General features: G+C 35.9%; 1 protein-coding gene across 1 annotated transcript; it reads left to right on the forward strand.

Moving 5' to 3' along the window:
* The first annotated feature begins 1,968 nt into the window (after positions 1 to 1,968).
* LOC122046892 (uncharacterized membrane protein YuiD-like) lies at positions 1,969 to 18,077 on the forward strand. The gene is made up of 5 exons (XM_042607834.1): positions 1,969 to 2,210; positions 4,395 to 4,551; positions 15,187 to 15,237; positions 16,951 to 17,043; positions 17,844 to 18,077. The coding sequence occupies exons 1-5, from the start codon at positions 2,047 to 2,049 to the stop codon at positions 17,922 to 17,924; spliced, it is 546 nt and encodes a 181-aa protein (XP_042463768.1). The 5' UTR covers positions 1,969 to 2,046; the 3' UTR covers positions 17,925 to 18,077.
* Positions 18,078 to 18,487: the final 410 nt, after the last annotated feature.

Consider the following 18,487-nt stretch of genomic DNA (forward strand, 5'->3'; position numbering starts at 1 on the left):
AGATCGATGGCTCATCGGTTGCAATCGATCGATGCGGAGACCGATCGAGGCAACGCAACCTTGCGAGAAAAACCGTGGATCGGCCTGCCGACCGATCCACTGCACTTGATCGGTCGGCGGACCGATCGAAGACCTGGCGGAGGAGTCGAAGGCGGTCGGTCTATGGACCGATCAGGAGGTTCCTGATCGGTCCACGCACCGATCGAGTGATCGACGACACCTGATCGGTCCGGGACCGATCAGTGACAAATGGAAGCTTCACGCGCTTAGGCCGATCGGCCGTCGATGTTCTAGCTTGCGATGCAGCGGCTAGTTTCTTCATGTTCTTCTTCGCAGTATAAAGGGGTGAGGGCTTCTACGGGCTTCTTCTTCTTCTTTCGGAAGTACTTCCTCAAGCTTTTGCTTCTTCTTCTGCTGAGCTTTGTTGAGCTCGTTGGGTGCTAAAGCTTGCGTGAGCTTCTTCCCGTTGTTGGTTTTCTAGCTAGGCTTGGATCCGAGAAGTCGCTGCTTCAGGGTTCCTGCTGACTTCAAGAAGGCAAGCAAGTGTTGTTTACATTTCTGTTCTTGTTTTCTTGTTCCTATTTGTACTTCTATTGCTGTTGCAAAGATTGTGGTGAGGTTTCTCCACCCACAAGGAGTATATTATTAGCCGGTTCTCCGGGGACTCATCCACCGACGGATTGACCGGACTCGTCCACCTTACGGACACGCCGAGGAGTAGGAGCCCTAATCTCCGAACCTCGTTACATCCATCGAGTTTGAGGTTTGATTTCTTTCCTTGTCGCTTCTATTGTTTTATTTCCGCTGCGCTAACTCGACATTGTAGAAAGAATCGAACGAATTGGGGTCGGCTATTCACACCCCCCTCTCTAGCCGTACGAAAGGATCCTAACAGTTAGAAGAAGTCATTATAAATAATTTTTACTTTATGAAAAAAAAAATTAAGGACTTATTTTGATCGTTTTGCCCCGGGCCTCCTGATTGTTAGGACTGGGGCTGTTTATACCCCAGCCTTCCAGACATCCATTTGAGTTGCCAATTCAACTTTCTACTGTCTTGTCCAATGAGACTTTATTAATTAGCTAAGGCAACAACATTAGTTCTGTATGTTTGCCATCGTGAGCCCACTTGCATCAAACGTTATCAGTTGCTATCTGATAGTATCTGATCGTGGTTACTGGTAGTCACCACTCTATTGGTCGCGCCTTCTCGAGATGGTAGGAGGATGGAGATTTATCCTTTGGAGGTCGTCTGGCATGTAGGGATAGAGTACGGTGATGTTCCCATGATATGTACTAGAGTATGACGATGTTTTGGATTGGGGATGTTCCCATGATATGCATTGGAGTGTGAGGATGTTCTCGATCGATAATGCTCTCATTATTTATACTAGAGTGTGGGGATGTTTCTGATAGATAATGTTCCTATAAAAGTGTACTAGAGTGCGGGGATATATTCTCATGGTGTGTACTAGAGTGCGAGGATGTTCTCAGTCAAGATATTCATGGGATGTTCACGATCTGAGATATTCGTATGGCTTGTATTCGAACGTGGACCTCTTTTCAATTGGGATGTTCCCCTGACATTATGGCTGGATAGGACATTCTTGGGTGGGCCCAAAATATCGTCGGTATATTACCAGGTTGATCCACAATAGGCAAGGCCAATTATAATGCAAATTTGAAAGTGCGTGCTCCGGTTTGACAATGGCATGAGCCACTAATGGTTAGTTATGATTTGACATGCTCCAAAATGCGTCAGTCAACTGGCTCCCTCCCTGGGGCCTCTGCTTCCCACAATTAAATGTATATATAATTGATTAAAGAGGTGAATCTATTAGCAAAATCAATTCATGGGAATTATTATCATGAGGCTATCTCTACGAATGGAGATACAAATTGCGCTTTGCTGTCCAATTATAATGCAGGTCTAAAAGTGAGTGTTAAACCCAAGTATGCTTCACTTGGTTGGTCATTTCCTCAAGCTTGAAGCTTCAAACAGACACGGCGACGATGCCAATGGCGAGGGCATATTCATTTCTTCACCATGAGAGGTATGATGGACGGTGGTCGCTCCGCGGCCTCCTCGGCTTCAACTTGGTCGTCGCCATCATCTTCGAGCAGCTACCCATCCGTCTTCCGTAACTGTCCCTTGATCGCGGCCATCGTCGCCTTTGTCATCGCCCAGACCATCAAGTTCTTGGTCACCTGGTAACGAGCCAATTCAATCCGTGTTTCCTTCTCCTGTTTTATATTTTATATTTTTTCCTTCTTGAATGTACCTTGATTGATCCTATAGACTGAGGTATTGTCTCTCCCCTGTAACTTTTTCTGCGTTGTAGAATCTTGATCTGGCGATAGATTGTGTTTTAAGCGAGACCTTTTTGATCTTATCTCGAGTTATGGTTCTGTTATTTTAACCGTGGTTTTTTCTTGTTTAGAAAATTACAGAAACGTAGAAGAGAGATCTTTAGTAGATCCCTGACAGTATTATTGTTTTTTTTTCTTCTGTGAATTCTAATTATTTTTTGATGGAAAGAGATGCACAAAGGAACAGACCTCCAATACTTGCATACGTCTCTTAAAACAACACAACATTATATGAAGACGAATAGAAACAAATAATCTGCAGTGATAAAAGAAACCCCTCCTTTTCCAAAGGGAGTAAAGTTTATTCTAGATGAAAAACATGGAGTAAGGCTTATTCCTTTGGAACAATTAAAGGATGTCGAGAATGGCAGCTCCTGTCGCCCCCCTCATGCCAGTCAACATTCCACTGAGTAGGTGGATAAGGCTTGTTATGTGTCTCTTTTCCCTTAGTTTTGATGGTTTAGTGATTACATTTTATCAAATTCAATCTGTCAATTACTTGATAGTTTCGACTTGGTCCTTGATCTAAGATAAACTTGAGGTAAACCTGTGACGTTATAGCAAATCCAGATTCCGATTATCATGCTTCAACCCTTTCCAATACCACCAATTTGCTCCCTATTCTCTCACATGAAATCTGAGAACAAGATGGTGAGTGGCTCTGTTATGCTTCTCAAATGTGTGAGTTGGTAGGTTCAAGAAGAATCATGTGAAACCAAACAATCACCTTGCAATGTGATTCACAGTCTGATATCAACACAACTAGTGAGGCATCTGTTAGGTGAAGCCTTGGCCATTGTTCTAGACGTCAATCTTTTTTTATGAAGTGCAGAGGTGTTATCACCTGTTGCATATGGGATTTTGTTGTCAATAGCTCACCCATTGATTCAAAGCACTTATTGTGTTGATGACTTGACACACCTAATCCAATGTGGTTAGATGATGACACCTTTGCCATTGTTTAGTTTATTTTAGCTGGTCAATATATGCACATCAGTTTTCCTTTAAACAAAGATAGTTTTTTTTTTGGCATTATCCTATCTCTAGTTATCCATCGCCTTTCTTATATTGCAACTGAAAAGCATAGGGATGCCCCATGATTCAAGTTGGCACACATCATAAAGCTTATTCAACTCTTCTTTAACCCTCTAGATTCTGGATTCCAGAGTCCAGACATGCAAGCTTGTATAGAGTGCACTTGCACGTGCACAGAGGAATTTCTTCTCTTCTGTCTACTTCACCTTCCCATTTGCACCTAAATATTGTGTTGGATAAGTTACTAGAAATGACTAATCTATAACTATCATTTTGAATCTATATATGATTTTATCTTACCCAACCTAAAATAGTTTGGACTAATACAATTTGCTAATATGATCTTTATCTGTAACCATGCTTGTAAGCGATTGCTGTATGAAAAAACATAATCTATGACTGTAGTTGCTTCAAATTGTAATTTATCACTCGTTGACTTGGCAATTGAAGAGACGTTCAAAAAATAAGATTAAGTAAATTATACTCCTTAATGAAAGTCAAGACTTAGAAATTTTATTTATTCGTTACTTATTGGAAAGGCTACACAAATTGAAGATATTGCACCTTGCCTAAAGATAAATTCTTCTATATACGAGAAAAATGAGCAGTTTCAAATTAGATTTAAAACTAGAGAGTTTAATTAGAATTTTAGATTAAGATTTTTTTTTTAAAATAAAATTTTAAAAGGTAAATTTTATTTTGAACTAGTCTAAAATCATAAATTTTATATTTTATTACAGTAAGTTACTTTGAGAATGCCATATTTTTACTAAGTAATTAGGAAATACATTTTTGTTAGGAGAACATGTTTAGAGAATGATCATTGTTTGTTCCATAAATGGTTCCCCAAAGCCCTCATATAAATCATTCTTTAGGTTTACAATATTCTTCTTCCTAAGTTTTTTTCTTTGTAGAAAATGCTTCTTGGTGTTGTATCAAGTGGTATTAGTGCTTTATTTGAATTTTCTTTGCTTTCATGCTGCATCACAGGTACAAGGAAAGACGATGGGACACCAAACAACTAATTGGATCCGGTGGAATGCCATCATCGCATTCAGCCACAGTGACAGCATTAGCAGTGGCTATTGGAATTCAAGATGGCTTGAATAGTCCTACATTCGCTACAGCAACAATATTAGCATCTGTGGTAAGCCACAATATAAACTGATTTGATGTGATCACTACCAATAGGAATAATTATTTTAATTCTATAATTTTTCTATTTTGAATATGAAATTGAAAAAGTTACGATTGTTCGCTATTTCACTCATAAAAAACTCAAAGTTCTAGACAGTTATTAAATGAAAAGAGACCAACTAAGTAAAAGATACCATATAAAATGAATTTTTATTTTGTAATATCAACCTTGGACTTATGCTAAATTACACCCCCAAACTCCTAATCAAACACTCTAGAGAAGGGGGACATAAAGGGGGCTTAGGTTGACCAAGGCTAATCCTTGACCAAATTTAGAAGTTTGGTCGACAAAACAATGCTGTTGGAAAAGTGTGTTGATCCACTTGGAAATGTTGGTTCACCAACTTAGCTTGAGAGAGAAGTGTCAACCAATGTTGGATATTGGTTGACTAACAATTTGACATGGGCTAAGTTCTACATGATTTTGATCACTTATAAATCTTAAAAACTCCCCAAATAAGCTCCTTAACATACATATGTGATTAAATAATTGCATAACTCATAGATTCACCATTTCTTAACAACAAAAGAATCTTCAAAATACTAATAAACCATAATTCTAGTAGGCATCAAAACTAAAAATTTAATCATCAAATGATTAAACAACCATAGTTATAGTGGACATTAAAACTAATAATTTAACATATTAAGTTTCCAACCATGATATGAACAAGTAATTACAAACCACCAAACACTTCGTAAAGGACAAGCATGCACACTAACACCAAGACATGCACATAGCCTAAATTCATATAATGGACCATACCAAATGGTGATCCTAAAACACCAACTAATACGCGAGAAGAGTATCATGTGTTAACTAATGAGTCTTAGTTACACATCACCAACATGATTCGTTGACACCATGTTCCACCATCTCAGTGTCTCCTATAGTCCTATGGTCTTGCTCCTTCTATCTATATACCAAAAGGCAACAATAACAATGAAAGCATATCTGACAACCATACAACAAGAATAATGTATAGAATTAATACATTCACCATGCTGAGCAATCAAGACAAATAAAAGAAAAACTACTTGCATCTTAATGACCAACTTAGTTAGTATTTAGACAACAAATTAACATTAAGGATGACTCTCATGTTCACACTTAGGTCAACAACGTCATTCGCATGCAATATAAAATAAGTGCATATGTATAGGGACAACACCCATGTTTGTATTAGGGCAATGCCATCATGTGCATGCAATATGAAATAAGTGCATCAAGATAGTAACTTGCTCCTAACAAACCAATCTTACCCATCTTGTTATAATTTAGAGCTTAGGGTGTTATCAATTCATCCTGAATGCTCTCCGCAATACATTATACCTGCTTCAAGTTAAACACAAGTAGAATTCATAACGACCATAAAAAGAATCCCAATCTCCAAAACTAGTGGTAATCTGACCTTGAGTGCCTTTTAGTTGATCAAACAAATTGACTCCACAATGAAAAAACCTAAAAAACTTGTTAGGATTATCCTACCAGCCAGGTTCGAAGAGAACCTGACCTTCTGGTAGGACTCATACCAGGGAAAGTCGAAAGGAAAAAAAAAAAGAAAAGTGCTTATAAATAAAGTCAGGTCATGCCACAAGTTGGGACACATTCAGGCAATTAACAAATAGAACCAGTCCACTCGTGAGTCTTAGCACCTCTGAGACAAACGGATTGACAGAGACCTCGTCTACACATCGCTCCCCGTTGTTCTCACTCGGCCCTTGGGAAACCGAGGGTCAGAGCAAGAGACAGAGTGCCACGAGGTCCCCTCACAAGGGATAAGGCTTGGGGACTAGGGACGACTGAAAGTACATGACATTCCTCTTCTTGAAGGACCACACAAATGTACCACATGGTGAAATACTGGGGTAATAAACCCTTGTCTTAAAGTTCTTGCAGTTGGACCCTAAATTACCATTATCTACTACAATCTTCTTTTGTCCTGCTCAACTTGCAAACGTAGCTAAAAACAACCAATTATCATGTCTGACATTTCCATTTTTAAAAGGGAAACAAAGTTGCCCTTCCCTCCCTTAATCCACACTTATTAGGCTTGCACTGCAGAAATGATTAAAGCCCCTCAATTGTAGGCACTTTTACACTTTAATGGAGAGTGTCCTATCAATTATTGGACTCATTCCCGACAGAATATCCGTTCTTATGATCACATGGAATTCAGACACCTCAAGCACCACTTGGGGTCACTACCCAAGACTACTCTCCCAGGATTATATTTACCAAGATTAAGATATAATTTCTCTAACCATTCATTCCTCTCTCATGACACTCCTGATGGATCTATCATGGAGAGCCCTCAATAAATTGGAGCATAGTTTGTCTCTCTATCTCAACCAAGAAAAAAAATAGCTCTGGAAATTCAGGTATATTTAATAGCGCATATCTTTATTTTTGAAACCTGGCTCTATCACAAACCTATCAACAACCAAATAACATTCAGAAGTATCAGACTGCTTATGTATCCACCAATTTGACTAACATACCAAGTACATGACATCAATGAGGTATCAACCGATTTGATCAGTATCTGGTACCATCATTTCCACAATTTATCTCATGGTGAAACCGACTAACAGATAGCAATCAACAAATGAAAGCCATGCTTGCTAGAGAATAATCATCTCCATACCAATTCTGGCCAACAACTTTCCAATTTCATCACTTCAAATTTAAAACTCATGTACATGCACCATTCACCCCATCTTCAACTTCTCAGACAACTTAATATCAATCTTGCTAATAGCCTACACTATCCAAAAGTTCCTCATTCCATCTTGTATCATGATAGGCCAAACAATGCTTCCTACTAAGGTGCTAAAACAGTTTTAGCACATATAATCCCTTCAGTTCAGAAGCATCTAGAGAACAAATGCCTCATAAAACAAAGTGTAGTTCCATGATCTAAAGTTACACCTATCACAATGACCAATCAAAAACAAGAACAATCAACTCTAAGTTTCATCCTTTAGTAGTTCATGTTGAACATCAACCTACCTTTTAACAACTCACTATAGCTTCAACAAGCTTCCAGCATAAAGCTACATCCAGTAGTGACTTAGTACAAATCCAGCATCCAACATATAGCATAAATAGTTCGAACTCAACTTGAGATTTCCACATAATAGTTGCCAAACTACAAAATGTGCATAACATCCACCATATCCCTACTAGTCAAGGAATTTCAACACGTTACTAATTATTCACTATGATAATTCTTAGAAGGATTCTTCACCTCCTTGAAACATCCACAATTTTTTTCCCATCCCCACATGATAAATAGCAGCAGTAACCATAACTTAGTTTGGAAATCACAATTAACAAAATTAACACAAGTCTAATCCTTATTCATATCCCCAACCATAGCATCATATAACTCACTAAAATTCTTAGGAATTTGGTTTCAAAAAAAACAAATGGTTCATGCTTTAATTGTGCTTAAAAGTAAAAACAATGTAGACTAAGGATTCCCTACTTATAATGTTCATCCATGTGTAACTTATTGTTAAATAGCACCTAAACTAAGAAAAGCTAAATTTATGTCCACTTGAAAAAATATTATCAGCAAGTATACAAAAAAATGATATTAGTTGCACTTTAAGGTTCTCATTTTTAATTTATAGTTCCTTGACTCTAAGTTGGTTAGCTCTATGAGATTTATTGCATGGGGTGTGTGTGGTGGTGGGGTGGGGGGTGACATTTCACTAATCTTATCTTCTACAATCAAAACTAATTTATTAAGGTGTTCGTCCTTACTCTTGGTCTTTCCTAATAACTTTGTTAACCTAGCAATTATATCAAATCAATTCATCTACTAAGGGAGAATTTACTTCACTTTCCAAGTTGGTAGAAGACACTCCAACATGAATTGCTATTAATGTTTGAGCATATAATCTTGGAGGTGCTTGCTTCTAGTTTTTCTTTGAAAGAGGAAGTAGAGAACACCTTACCATCAACCACTGTAAGAGCTATGTTGTGTTTGTTCTTGGGTCTTTGCTCCTTTTTCTTAGAATATGGAAGTATGATCCAAAGTGGTTCTTAATGAAACGTGCTTCTTTTTTTCTACACGTTCTTTGTTTTTTCTCTTTGTTTGGCTTTTCTTAATTTCAAGCACTTTTCTTTGGTACATCTTATTGCAATTGAAACATTAAAGTACCCACTTCTTTTCTATCTTGTCCTTTCCCTATAACTATTGTTTTGATTGAGTTAGACTCGAGTTTTGATTCTTCTAAATGCTTTCTTCACCATATGAGTTGCGTGTGTTTCTTTATTGTTCCCTAATGAAGATGATAACAATAGTGAAGAATATAATATTGATGGGAACTCCTCGTTTCTTCTTGATATGCTTCAAATGCAACTTCCTTCCTTTTAGTTGCTTTTCTTGTTTTTTCAATCTCAACATATTTTGTTTTATGCAATTCCATGGTTGAAATATTTCTTCTAAGATGTATTTTCTAAATTTCTTGGCATAGAAAAAGCATATGCTGAGAAGCCCATTGTTGAGTCCTCAGAAACTTGTTGAGGACATTTTAGAGCATGTCTCAATTTGTTATTTCTTTTCCAATAGTTGTTAGTTTCGAGTGCATTTAGGTGTCAATTTCTCCATCCCTCGTCTTGAAAGTATTTACTTATGTTCTTTAAAGATGCTCCTGGCAAGTTTAGCTTTGGAGGTGTGCCCTCATGCAAATCTATCTATTTCTCCCATAGTTCCTTTACACTATATATTTTTCAATTTTGTTTTGCTTGTGCATTCATGAGAGTCAGTTGTGCTTTTGCATTCGTTGAATACTTTTCTCTTTGGTTTTTGGTCCATTTAGCCAACTTAATTAATTTAAGGCTCCGAAGCTTCATCCGTTGTTTCTCAAATTTTCTTTTCTACACATTAAAGTTAAAAATTTAGTGGTGTAAGATGTGCTCTAATGATTAGTCTAAAGGCAATTAGTTTTAAAATAAGTACCCTCGTTTTGATACCAATTATAGGATTGTTGTGGTGATTACTTGAAGAGACGATTAACTAAAAATAAAATTTCTTTTGCAAAAATAAAGACAATACAAATGTGAAGAGTAAGGTGCTTGAGTGGATTCAGTTGGTCGTGCTAGCATGCTAGATTTTACATGGTTTAAAGTCCTACTCTTAGTCTATAGCCTATTGATTCATCAAGTGAACCACTCTTACAAATCCATCAAGAACGTTTCCTTTACCAAGGGAAGAAAGTTTCAGTACAAGTAATTCTCTTACAAAGAAATATGTGATTAAACAAATAAGAGAAAAGTTACCAAGAGCTTGTAGAGAAAGCTTTCACTTTGATTCACATGTTGTTAGATGTTGATTAGCTTGACCCTTGGTCTATAAAATTTTAGAAACAATTTTATGCACCCTTGACAAGCAAAATAACCTCCATGACTTACATAAAAAGGCTTGAATTGGATCTATTTTAGTTTCTTCTAGTCAATTAGAAACAAATCTGTAGTCTGACTGGTCAAATATAAGTAGCCATTGCACAGCCAATGGCTAATTGGGCAGTCGATTAGAAAAACTGTCAGTTGACTACTGAAACATACAAGCACCATTTTAACCCTATGCAGAGCTCAGATTGAGCTTTATCGTAGACTGTAGTTGGGAACTTATTGGCCTTTAGTTAAAGGCTTCCTATAAGCCACTAGGTAGTTTAGGCCCTTAACTAGTCAAAAGTGCAAATTCTAAGATTATAATCACTTGTAATGACTCACATCTTATATAGCTTTTAGGTCTTCTATCTCACATCATTCTTTGATGATGTTGCTTAAATACTCAAATCCAAGATACATTTCACTCCTAACTATCATGGTAAAGTCTTCAACCTTGTTAATGGTTTTTCATTGTCCTCAAAATTATCTCAGATCATACTCTTAATACCTTGGATGCACACACCTTTTAATCTTTCTCTAATATGTCGTCCTTTGGTATTCACCTATAGAGTCCACCTTCTATTGGGTTGTCCTAGAGTACATCTTGTTAGAACCATGAGGACTTGATGGCTCCAAAGGTTGGGGGGAGGGGAATATGGAAAGTTAGTTTACAACAACAAAAACACAATTAAATGAAACCAAAGGAAATTACCTAGCTAACACGTGTGCTTATGAGGTTCAGCAATCTGCATGTCTCTTAATCCGCGGTCTATTATCCTTTCGTGGATTACCCCCGAAGTCCCACTATTCACTTTTTTGAAGTTGGAGAAATCTCTTATAGTCACTTGGGAATTACAATAGAGCTTTACAATTAAGGGAGAACATGCATTACAAAAAACTCAAAATGTTAAAAGAAAATGACAATAAGTACTAGCTTCAGACAGATCCTCCTCATCCCTTTTTATAGCCATCCAAGCTATTAGTTACTGGTTTGTTGTGCTAACACCGTGCACCATCAATTGACTAATGCAATATAATCGATACCGATCTGATTGTTATTACGCAAATTTTTCCTATTAAAGGCTTTCTGTAGTTTTTCTACTATAGCATTAGTTGACTCGACACCCCAATTGACTAGGCTGTGAATAGAAAAAACTTGTTCATCAATCATCCAACTTCAGTAGACTACCTAGTCGATTTAGCTATCATTAGTCTCATATCCATTATGAGTTCCAAACCACAACCCCGTATAGTTTATTAGTTGATTGACTAAAGAACCCCTTCAGTTGTATACATTGACTATGACCATTCTAATGGTTGAGTTCACTTATGTTGAGACCCTTTCCCATTAAGTATAGGTCTCTTAACTCTTAACTCACAATGAGTTGACTATGCAGCTTCTCCACCATGAGGCCGTCTCTCGTTAGACTTCTCGTTCCTTAGATGCAATCAAATCGTTAAATCGTTGGCTAGTTCCATGTGTATCTTTCACAAACCACCTACGTAGTTTGCCTCCACAGGCACAACTTCATTCCAATGCTCTAGTTTTGTGGCCTCTTCGATATCCCACACCATCCTTCTTTGATCTACATAGGCTTCTAACTATTAGGTATCTTGGCCGTGCCAAGTTGTCTCTATCTATATTTCTCTAAGTCTTATATGACACACTATCAAATATAAAAAACAATCTTAAATTAAAATCTTTGTCCCAATGTCAAACCTATGATACATTCTAATCATTTCAGGGTGATTACACCAACACATCTTGCCAAAAATTTTCAGTCTCTTGGATGCTCTATACCATCCTTTGACAATTACTTACGACTTCACCTCATTACGGACTTATGAGTTATTGAGCATAATCCAACCAACTTGAATTCATCAAGTCATCCATCATAACAATTCAACCACGTCAAGTCACAAGCTACTCTAGCTCGATGTGCACTTTGCTAAGTCCCTACACACTTGATGTACACATCAGAATTACACAAAAAATCTAATTTAAATCCTTTGTCAAACACATCCAAACAAACTACTAGAACTTGACCACGTAGAACCCTTATCTCTCCAACAAATAGAACACAAGATATCAAGCTAAACACCTTAGAATGTAAATGTGTGAGAGAGCCAACACCCTTCATAGTGTATCATGCTTGCTAGGCCAACACCACGAGTATAATTGGGTCAACACCATAATGGTAGTAGGTCAACACCTTCATATGTATAGGGCCAACACTCATTCTTGCATTAGGTTGATGCCATTGTACCCATGCAATATGGAATCAACACATGTATAAAGCCGAAAACCATGTTTGCATTATGCCAACACAATATGTGCATGCAATATGAATTAGTGCATCAAAATAATAACTTGCCTTTGAATGAACCCATTGTACCCACCTTGTTACTCTTTGGAACTTCAAGATCAGTTTCAATTCATCCTGAGTGCCCTTTGCAATGATGAAACATACACATTATACCCTCTTTAAGTCAAACACAATCACAACATTTAATTTACCTTTTCCATGGTTTAGGTACTTATAGGGTTTTTACCTATCTGGTTCTTCTGCCACTAGGAAAAGGGTTCTCTTCTCTTTAGCATTTCTCCTAATACAAAATTCATCTTAAGATTCCATGCCCACAAGCAACATTAATCTTCCTTTAGGACCTCATGTAGTCCATCTAGTGTCCCATTCAACCTCAGCAAGAAAATGATTCTTAATATCTTACCCAAAAGCCCTAATTGCTCTTTCTGGTAGTTGCAAGTCATTAGAGGAGAGAAAGAGAGAGGAGAGGGAGTTGAAATTATAAATGATCTTGTCCCAAAGTCCTAGTTGCTCTTTTTGGTAGCTGTCAATCATTAGAGGAAAGGAAAAGAAGAGGGAGTCCACCACTTGTTCTCCCTAGAGATCTCTAGTGACTCAAAAGAAAGAAGATGAGGGGAGGGCTTGGAGAAAAGAGGAGGAAGGGGAAGAAGGAACAGTTTGGTTCCTCTTTTCATCATGCGCAAACACTCCCTGCCTTAAGTTGGGAAAACTCATTGATGCATTTCAATCACAGCCTCAATAGTTTCTTCAAATCACCACTTCAATTTTAGTCATCCCTATTTGTAATAAACTTACCTTAAACCTCTTAATATTAATCAAAAAGTACTAAACTCCTTTCCCTACTTGGCTCAACGCAAGCGACTCCATGCATAAAGCCGAGGGTGACTTTCTGCCACCCACAATCATGAGCACAATGCCTCTTCAGTGCTGCTTTCACCATGGGCAAATAAATCTTTGTTGGCATTCACCCTAACTCAAAATAATTACATTGACATCAAAAAATGAAGAAAATTTTCAAAGGTATTACAGTAACAGATTCATCTGAAATACCCCAGTTTGCTATGTTTTTAGATCTACACATGAATTGGCAAAGCTTCTGGTGATTCTTATCTGTTTTATATATCAAATGATCATAATTTTGTTAATATTGCAATTCCAACTTCCAAGTAACATTATCATTAATTTTTGAAATCCTGTGGGTCCTCAAATAGTTGGGAGTAAAGTGGTTTGTTCATGTTTATTTTTAAATCATGATGACTTCACACTGTTGCCTGTGGCTTCTTTTCGGTTGCATGTAGCTGCTAATGCTGTATTCTGCAATTGTGAAATAACAAACGTCCAATGCTAAAATTTTAAGTCACCCAAATTTAGAGGAAATTTAGTTACTTTGAAAGAACCAGTTTTTTCCCTGAATATATAAATAAGAATAGATGAACTGGATTAAGTGGTGACAATTATTTTCCTAACATTGCATTAGTAGCTGTGTACATATTCTGGCAATAAATGTGCTCTTTGTTACCTTTGTTGCTTATTGTATTTTTGCTTGTGTTAGGAAATAAATTGAAAATTGATTTAAATATAAATAAACAAAGGAAAATAGTTAATTCCTTTTAGAAGTTTACAGGAAGGGTGGAAACTTGGAGCGTTGCGATTAAATACAACATAAATAATTTCAATATGATAATCAATAGGCAAGTTGTCAATTAAAAAGAAGATAGGGAGTCAACCAACTGCATAGTGGATAGGCAGTGGATGGAAATCTAAGCAAAAATATTAGAATAAAATAGATTAATTTTATATTATCATTAAAAATGAGTAATGTGTATGTCTAATAAAATATTAATAAAATTTGCAATCATCAAGTTGCAATAGAAAGGGCAAAAAATGTACATTATTGTTGTTTTTGATGGAATGAATATTTGATTTGCTATTTCCTCACAAGCATAAGCTAGAAAGAAAGGCGAACAAATGCATAAAACTCAGTGAATGAATCATGTGCAGGCAAATCTAAAACATAAAGATCTTGCAAATGTACCTAAAGTAGGAAATAAATTGCAATCAATCACCATTTCACACATGAGCTTTGTAAATATTGCCAAGGAGAGTTAGCTTGCTCACTGTCACCATCTGCTTCATTTCCAGAATAAATGACTAGTTGAACTACCATATTTTTGAAAAAAATTTCCTTACACACGTATATATACATGCAAATATTGTCCTCATGATCTTGTTTTGTAAAGTATATTTTTTTAGCGTGTTAGTTTTAAAGGAATGAAATAACTGTCTTCCTGGGGAACATTCAAAACTTAATGATCTAGTAATGTAATATTGTCATGGATGTTAAATTACCCAGTTTCAGCCTATGAATAGATAATAAAGACATTCATTAACTCAAAAGTTATCTGTTGTCTTGCATAAATTGACTAATTGAGTAAATAAAAATTCTGGAGACATGGTGTAGTACACTGGAACTTTCTTTTTCATTTTTTTTTCTTGAGGAGAAAGGATGCATAAACCTCAGCGAGATGAATGTAAAAATCAATACCAATACCTTGGGTAATGACACCAATTTAGCTAGCTGGCACTCTGTAGTGCAATATGCTAGCCTTGTTGTTTTGAAAATAGATATAGAAATACTAGTACACCTTTTTTGTGATTGTTCATTAGCTTGTCAGGTTACCATTGATTCAGAGATGTCTTTTCAGTGAGATATACATTCATGTTAAAATTTGTCATTTTCATGTGAACAGCATACTTCAAGGATTCAATTACCAATGCAACATCTAGTTGATTCTTAAATCTGTTAACTGTGTTCTTATTTGGCAATGACATCTTGTTCACCACTCACTACCAGGTAATGTATGATGCTTTTGGAGTTCGACTGCATACTGGAAAACAGGCAGAGGTATGTTATCATGGCCTTTAAAAGCTTCAAATCAGAATTCATGAACAATAATAAAGCTTGAAAAAGAGTAAATCATTGTCAAATACTTCTTTCTCAAGTTCTGGTCCAGCAAGTGATTTAGGACTGTGTAGGTTCATTTTATAAAAGTCAAAAGGGTAAGGAATACTAAATAATTATTGTCCATTTATTGAACAATTAATGTTACTAAGTAAATATTAGAAATGAGATATTACAATATGTTAAAGAATTCAGATAAATGAGTAATATAACAATTAAAATTTTAATATCAATAATAATTGGAGCAAAAGATGATATCGCAGTATCGCCGGTCTTATGTCAAAATACAAGCGCAATAGTCCTTTGCATGAGGGAGGCAGGACACCCAACGAGACATTGTGCACCCGCTGGGAGTTGATCCAAGATCTTTGAGCAAACACCTATGTAGGTACCAACTGCGCCAACCCATGGGGACTTAATATTAATAATAATTGAATACTACTTCAGTTGATATAATTGATGAGATAATAAATAAATTATATTTGATAGGTGACTAATATATTTAATATTATTGTTCCTATTATTATTTATATTAATTTAAATTAGATATTAGTTTATAAATAATAATATAATTGCTCCTTTTATTATTATTGATATTTGCAATACCAATATTATAATCTTGATGTAGCTAATTTATTGATTAACTAGTATACTATTTATCAAATTTCTTTTGTCTACATTATCGAATTTAACAATAATTTACAACAAATTTATCATGTATTGAAATATAGCCAATAATTGATACACATAGTAATATGTACCACCTTATTGTAGCACTCTTTTCTTGTTAGCTATTATCTAATACCTTGTATAAGTAATTTCAAATAACAAATACACATATACGGTATGCCATACAGCAGACCTTACATATATATCTGATCTCACAGCAAAATAATATTAAAACCTACTTGCTATTTGCCTTGCCTCACTAATTTTCATCTCTTCAACTTTTCCAGTACTTCCAACTGAAGAATGCCACTTGGAGAAGGAACCTCCTATGTGGTAAGCTTCTAATCTTCTTCATTTCTCTTCTTCCTCACGATCTGCCTTCATTTGTTACTCTTCAATTATTTTTCTCATTGACACTAGATTTCCAATTCCAATCAGATGAGATTTTGGCCAATTCATAGAGATGTATCTGGTTTTCAATTGAACAGTTCTGATTTATTGAATCAAACAGTTTCTTTTTTTAATTTTGATGAGATTATGTTGTTTCATCTGAGATCTTGGATTAGATTTGATTAATCCTGATACAACTCAACCAATCCGGATTGAAATCAGCTGAATTCTGCCAACTTCTTTCCTGTGATGCTTGGCAAGTTACCCCAACTCTCATGATGGTGGTTTATTTGTTGGCATTGTACTCAAATTTGAAAAGAAAAAGCAGATTACAATACTAGATTCTTGCAAAACCATAAAATATACAATAAGTAATTAATGAGAATCCTTGAAATAATAATCAGAATTTCAATAATATTGCTAAAACAAAGAAACAATTGGAAAGTTCAAGCTAGCATCTTAATTCTCTTGAATGCTATAGAGTGTTGTGGTGGGCTATCATGTATCATAGGTTGACATAATGATCACAATGTTTGCTCTAACAAACCGAGGCATTGCTTTTACACTCATAATTTCTGCTTTTTCTTGCCACCTCAGGTGTTGAATCAAATTGTGTATGAGCTTCCAGACGAACACCCTCTAGCTGACACTAGGCCACTGCGTGAACTTCTAGGCCATACTCCTCTACAGGTTTGATAATGATCTGTGAACATTTTATTTGCATTAGTTTAGATAATGCAACCTGCCACATCTTTTCCTTTTGGATATGCTGCAGTAATGATCTAATCTAGTGACAATATTGAAGAAATTCATCTCTAAAAATTAGTTGATTTTAATTTCATGTTCTAGGTTAAACTACACAGATTTCCCAAAGGGCACATCTGGCTTTTGGGATTTCCAACTAAACACCTACATATCTCTCTATCTTTTCAAATCATTTTATTTTGATGGCCCAAATCTTTCTCATTTTGGAGGGAAATGGATACGTTTTGGACATCAATGCATCTTTAGCTAAAACACTTATGTAATCTATTTGCTTTACTTCTTACTCTTAGTAATTCTCTTGTATGATTTTTATCTTCAAATGGCAAAATTTTTGGTCATCGATATAATTTGAAAAGAGTCTGTTTCAAACAAACTCAGAATATTTGGGTACCTAGAGAAAAAGTGATATTTGAAGATTATGAAAAATAAGGGGCATTATGTTGGAAAATTCAGATGCCAAGTGCGTCTTTTGGGGAATCCACCTTGCTTGAATGCGTTTTTCCATCGCCAAATTAGGGCACCTAATGTTTCGTTAGTAGTCTGCACGCTTGCGTTTTAAAGGATAAACTATTAATTTGGTTACTTGATCTTTTTTGCCATTTTTTTTGGTGCCCTATGAAATTGGAGTGCTGGGAGAGGATTTGTATCTATCTTTCTGTATGATTCTCTTGCCCAAGAATATTTCTTCATAAAATTTATATAATGGTTTCTGATGCCTTTCTTAGGTAACTGCTGGTGCTATAGTGGGGTGCGCCGTAGCTGGTATAGCTCAATTTATAAACAAATTGCTAATGGAGCTACATTGAGAACACATGAATGTGACAATTGACTTCATATCGAGGCTTATAATATATATTCCTTAAAATTTATTAACTATAATTTGGTCGATTTATAGATGATTAAATTTTACTGAATTCGTGTAATGGAGGGAATGGCACTTGAAAGAGGATTTTGATGCTTCATTCTTTCGTGATTAAATTTCCTTCTATAGGTGCTCCACAATTTAAAGAATTCATTTACAAACATCATCTATACATTTATGATATGTTTTATACAGCATGTGTTTTTTGTTTATTTATTATGCATTTTGTAACGAGGAAAGTTTTCTTCCCACAACCTAAATAAAGGTGTGGCATGTACATCGTCATAATGATCAAATTGTGTGGCATATCCATCATCATTAAATTGTCTTTGGCTTCATTGTTTGTGATTGATCTTATATCACAATTCGAAGGCTGGCTATGCTCCACGAGGGACGATCACCCTCGCGATCTTCGGTGGCTATTCACAACTCAAACCATCTTATATCATCACAACATAGAAGGATATAAATCAAATTTTTGGCTTGAGTTTTGGAATATATCTAAAG

The sequence above is a fragment of the Zingiber officinale genome, chromosome 2B, assembly GCF_018446385.1.
Source record: "Zingiber officinale cultivar Zhangliang chromosome 2B, Zo_v1.1, whole genome shotgun sequence".
NCBI lineage: Eukaryota > Viridiplantae > Streptophyta > Magnoliopsida > Zingiberales > Zingiberaceae > Zingiber > Zingiber officinale.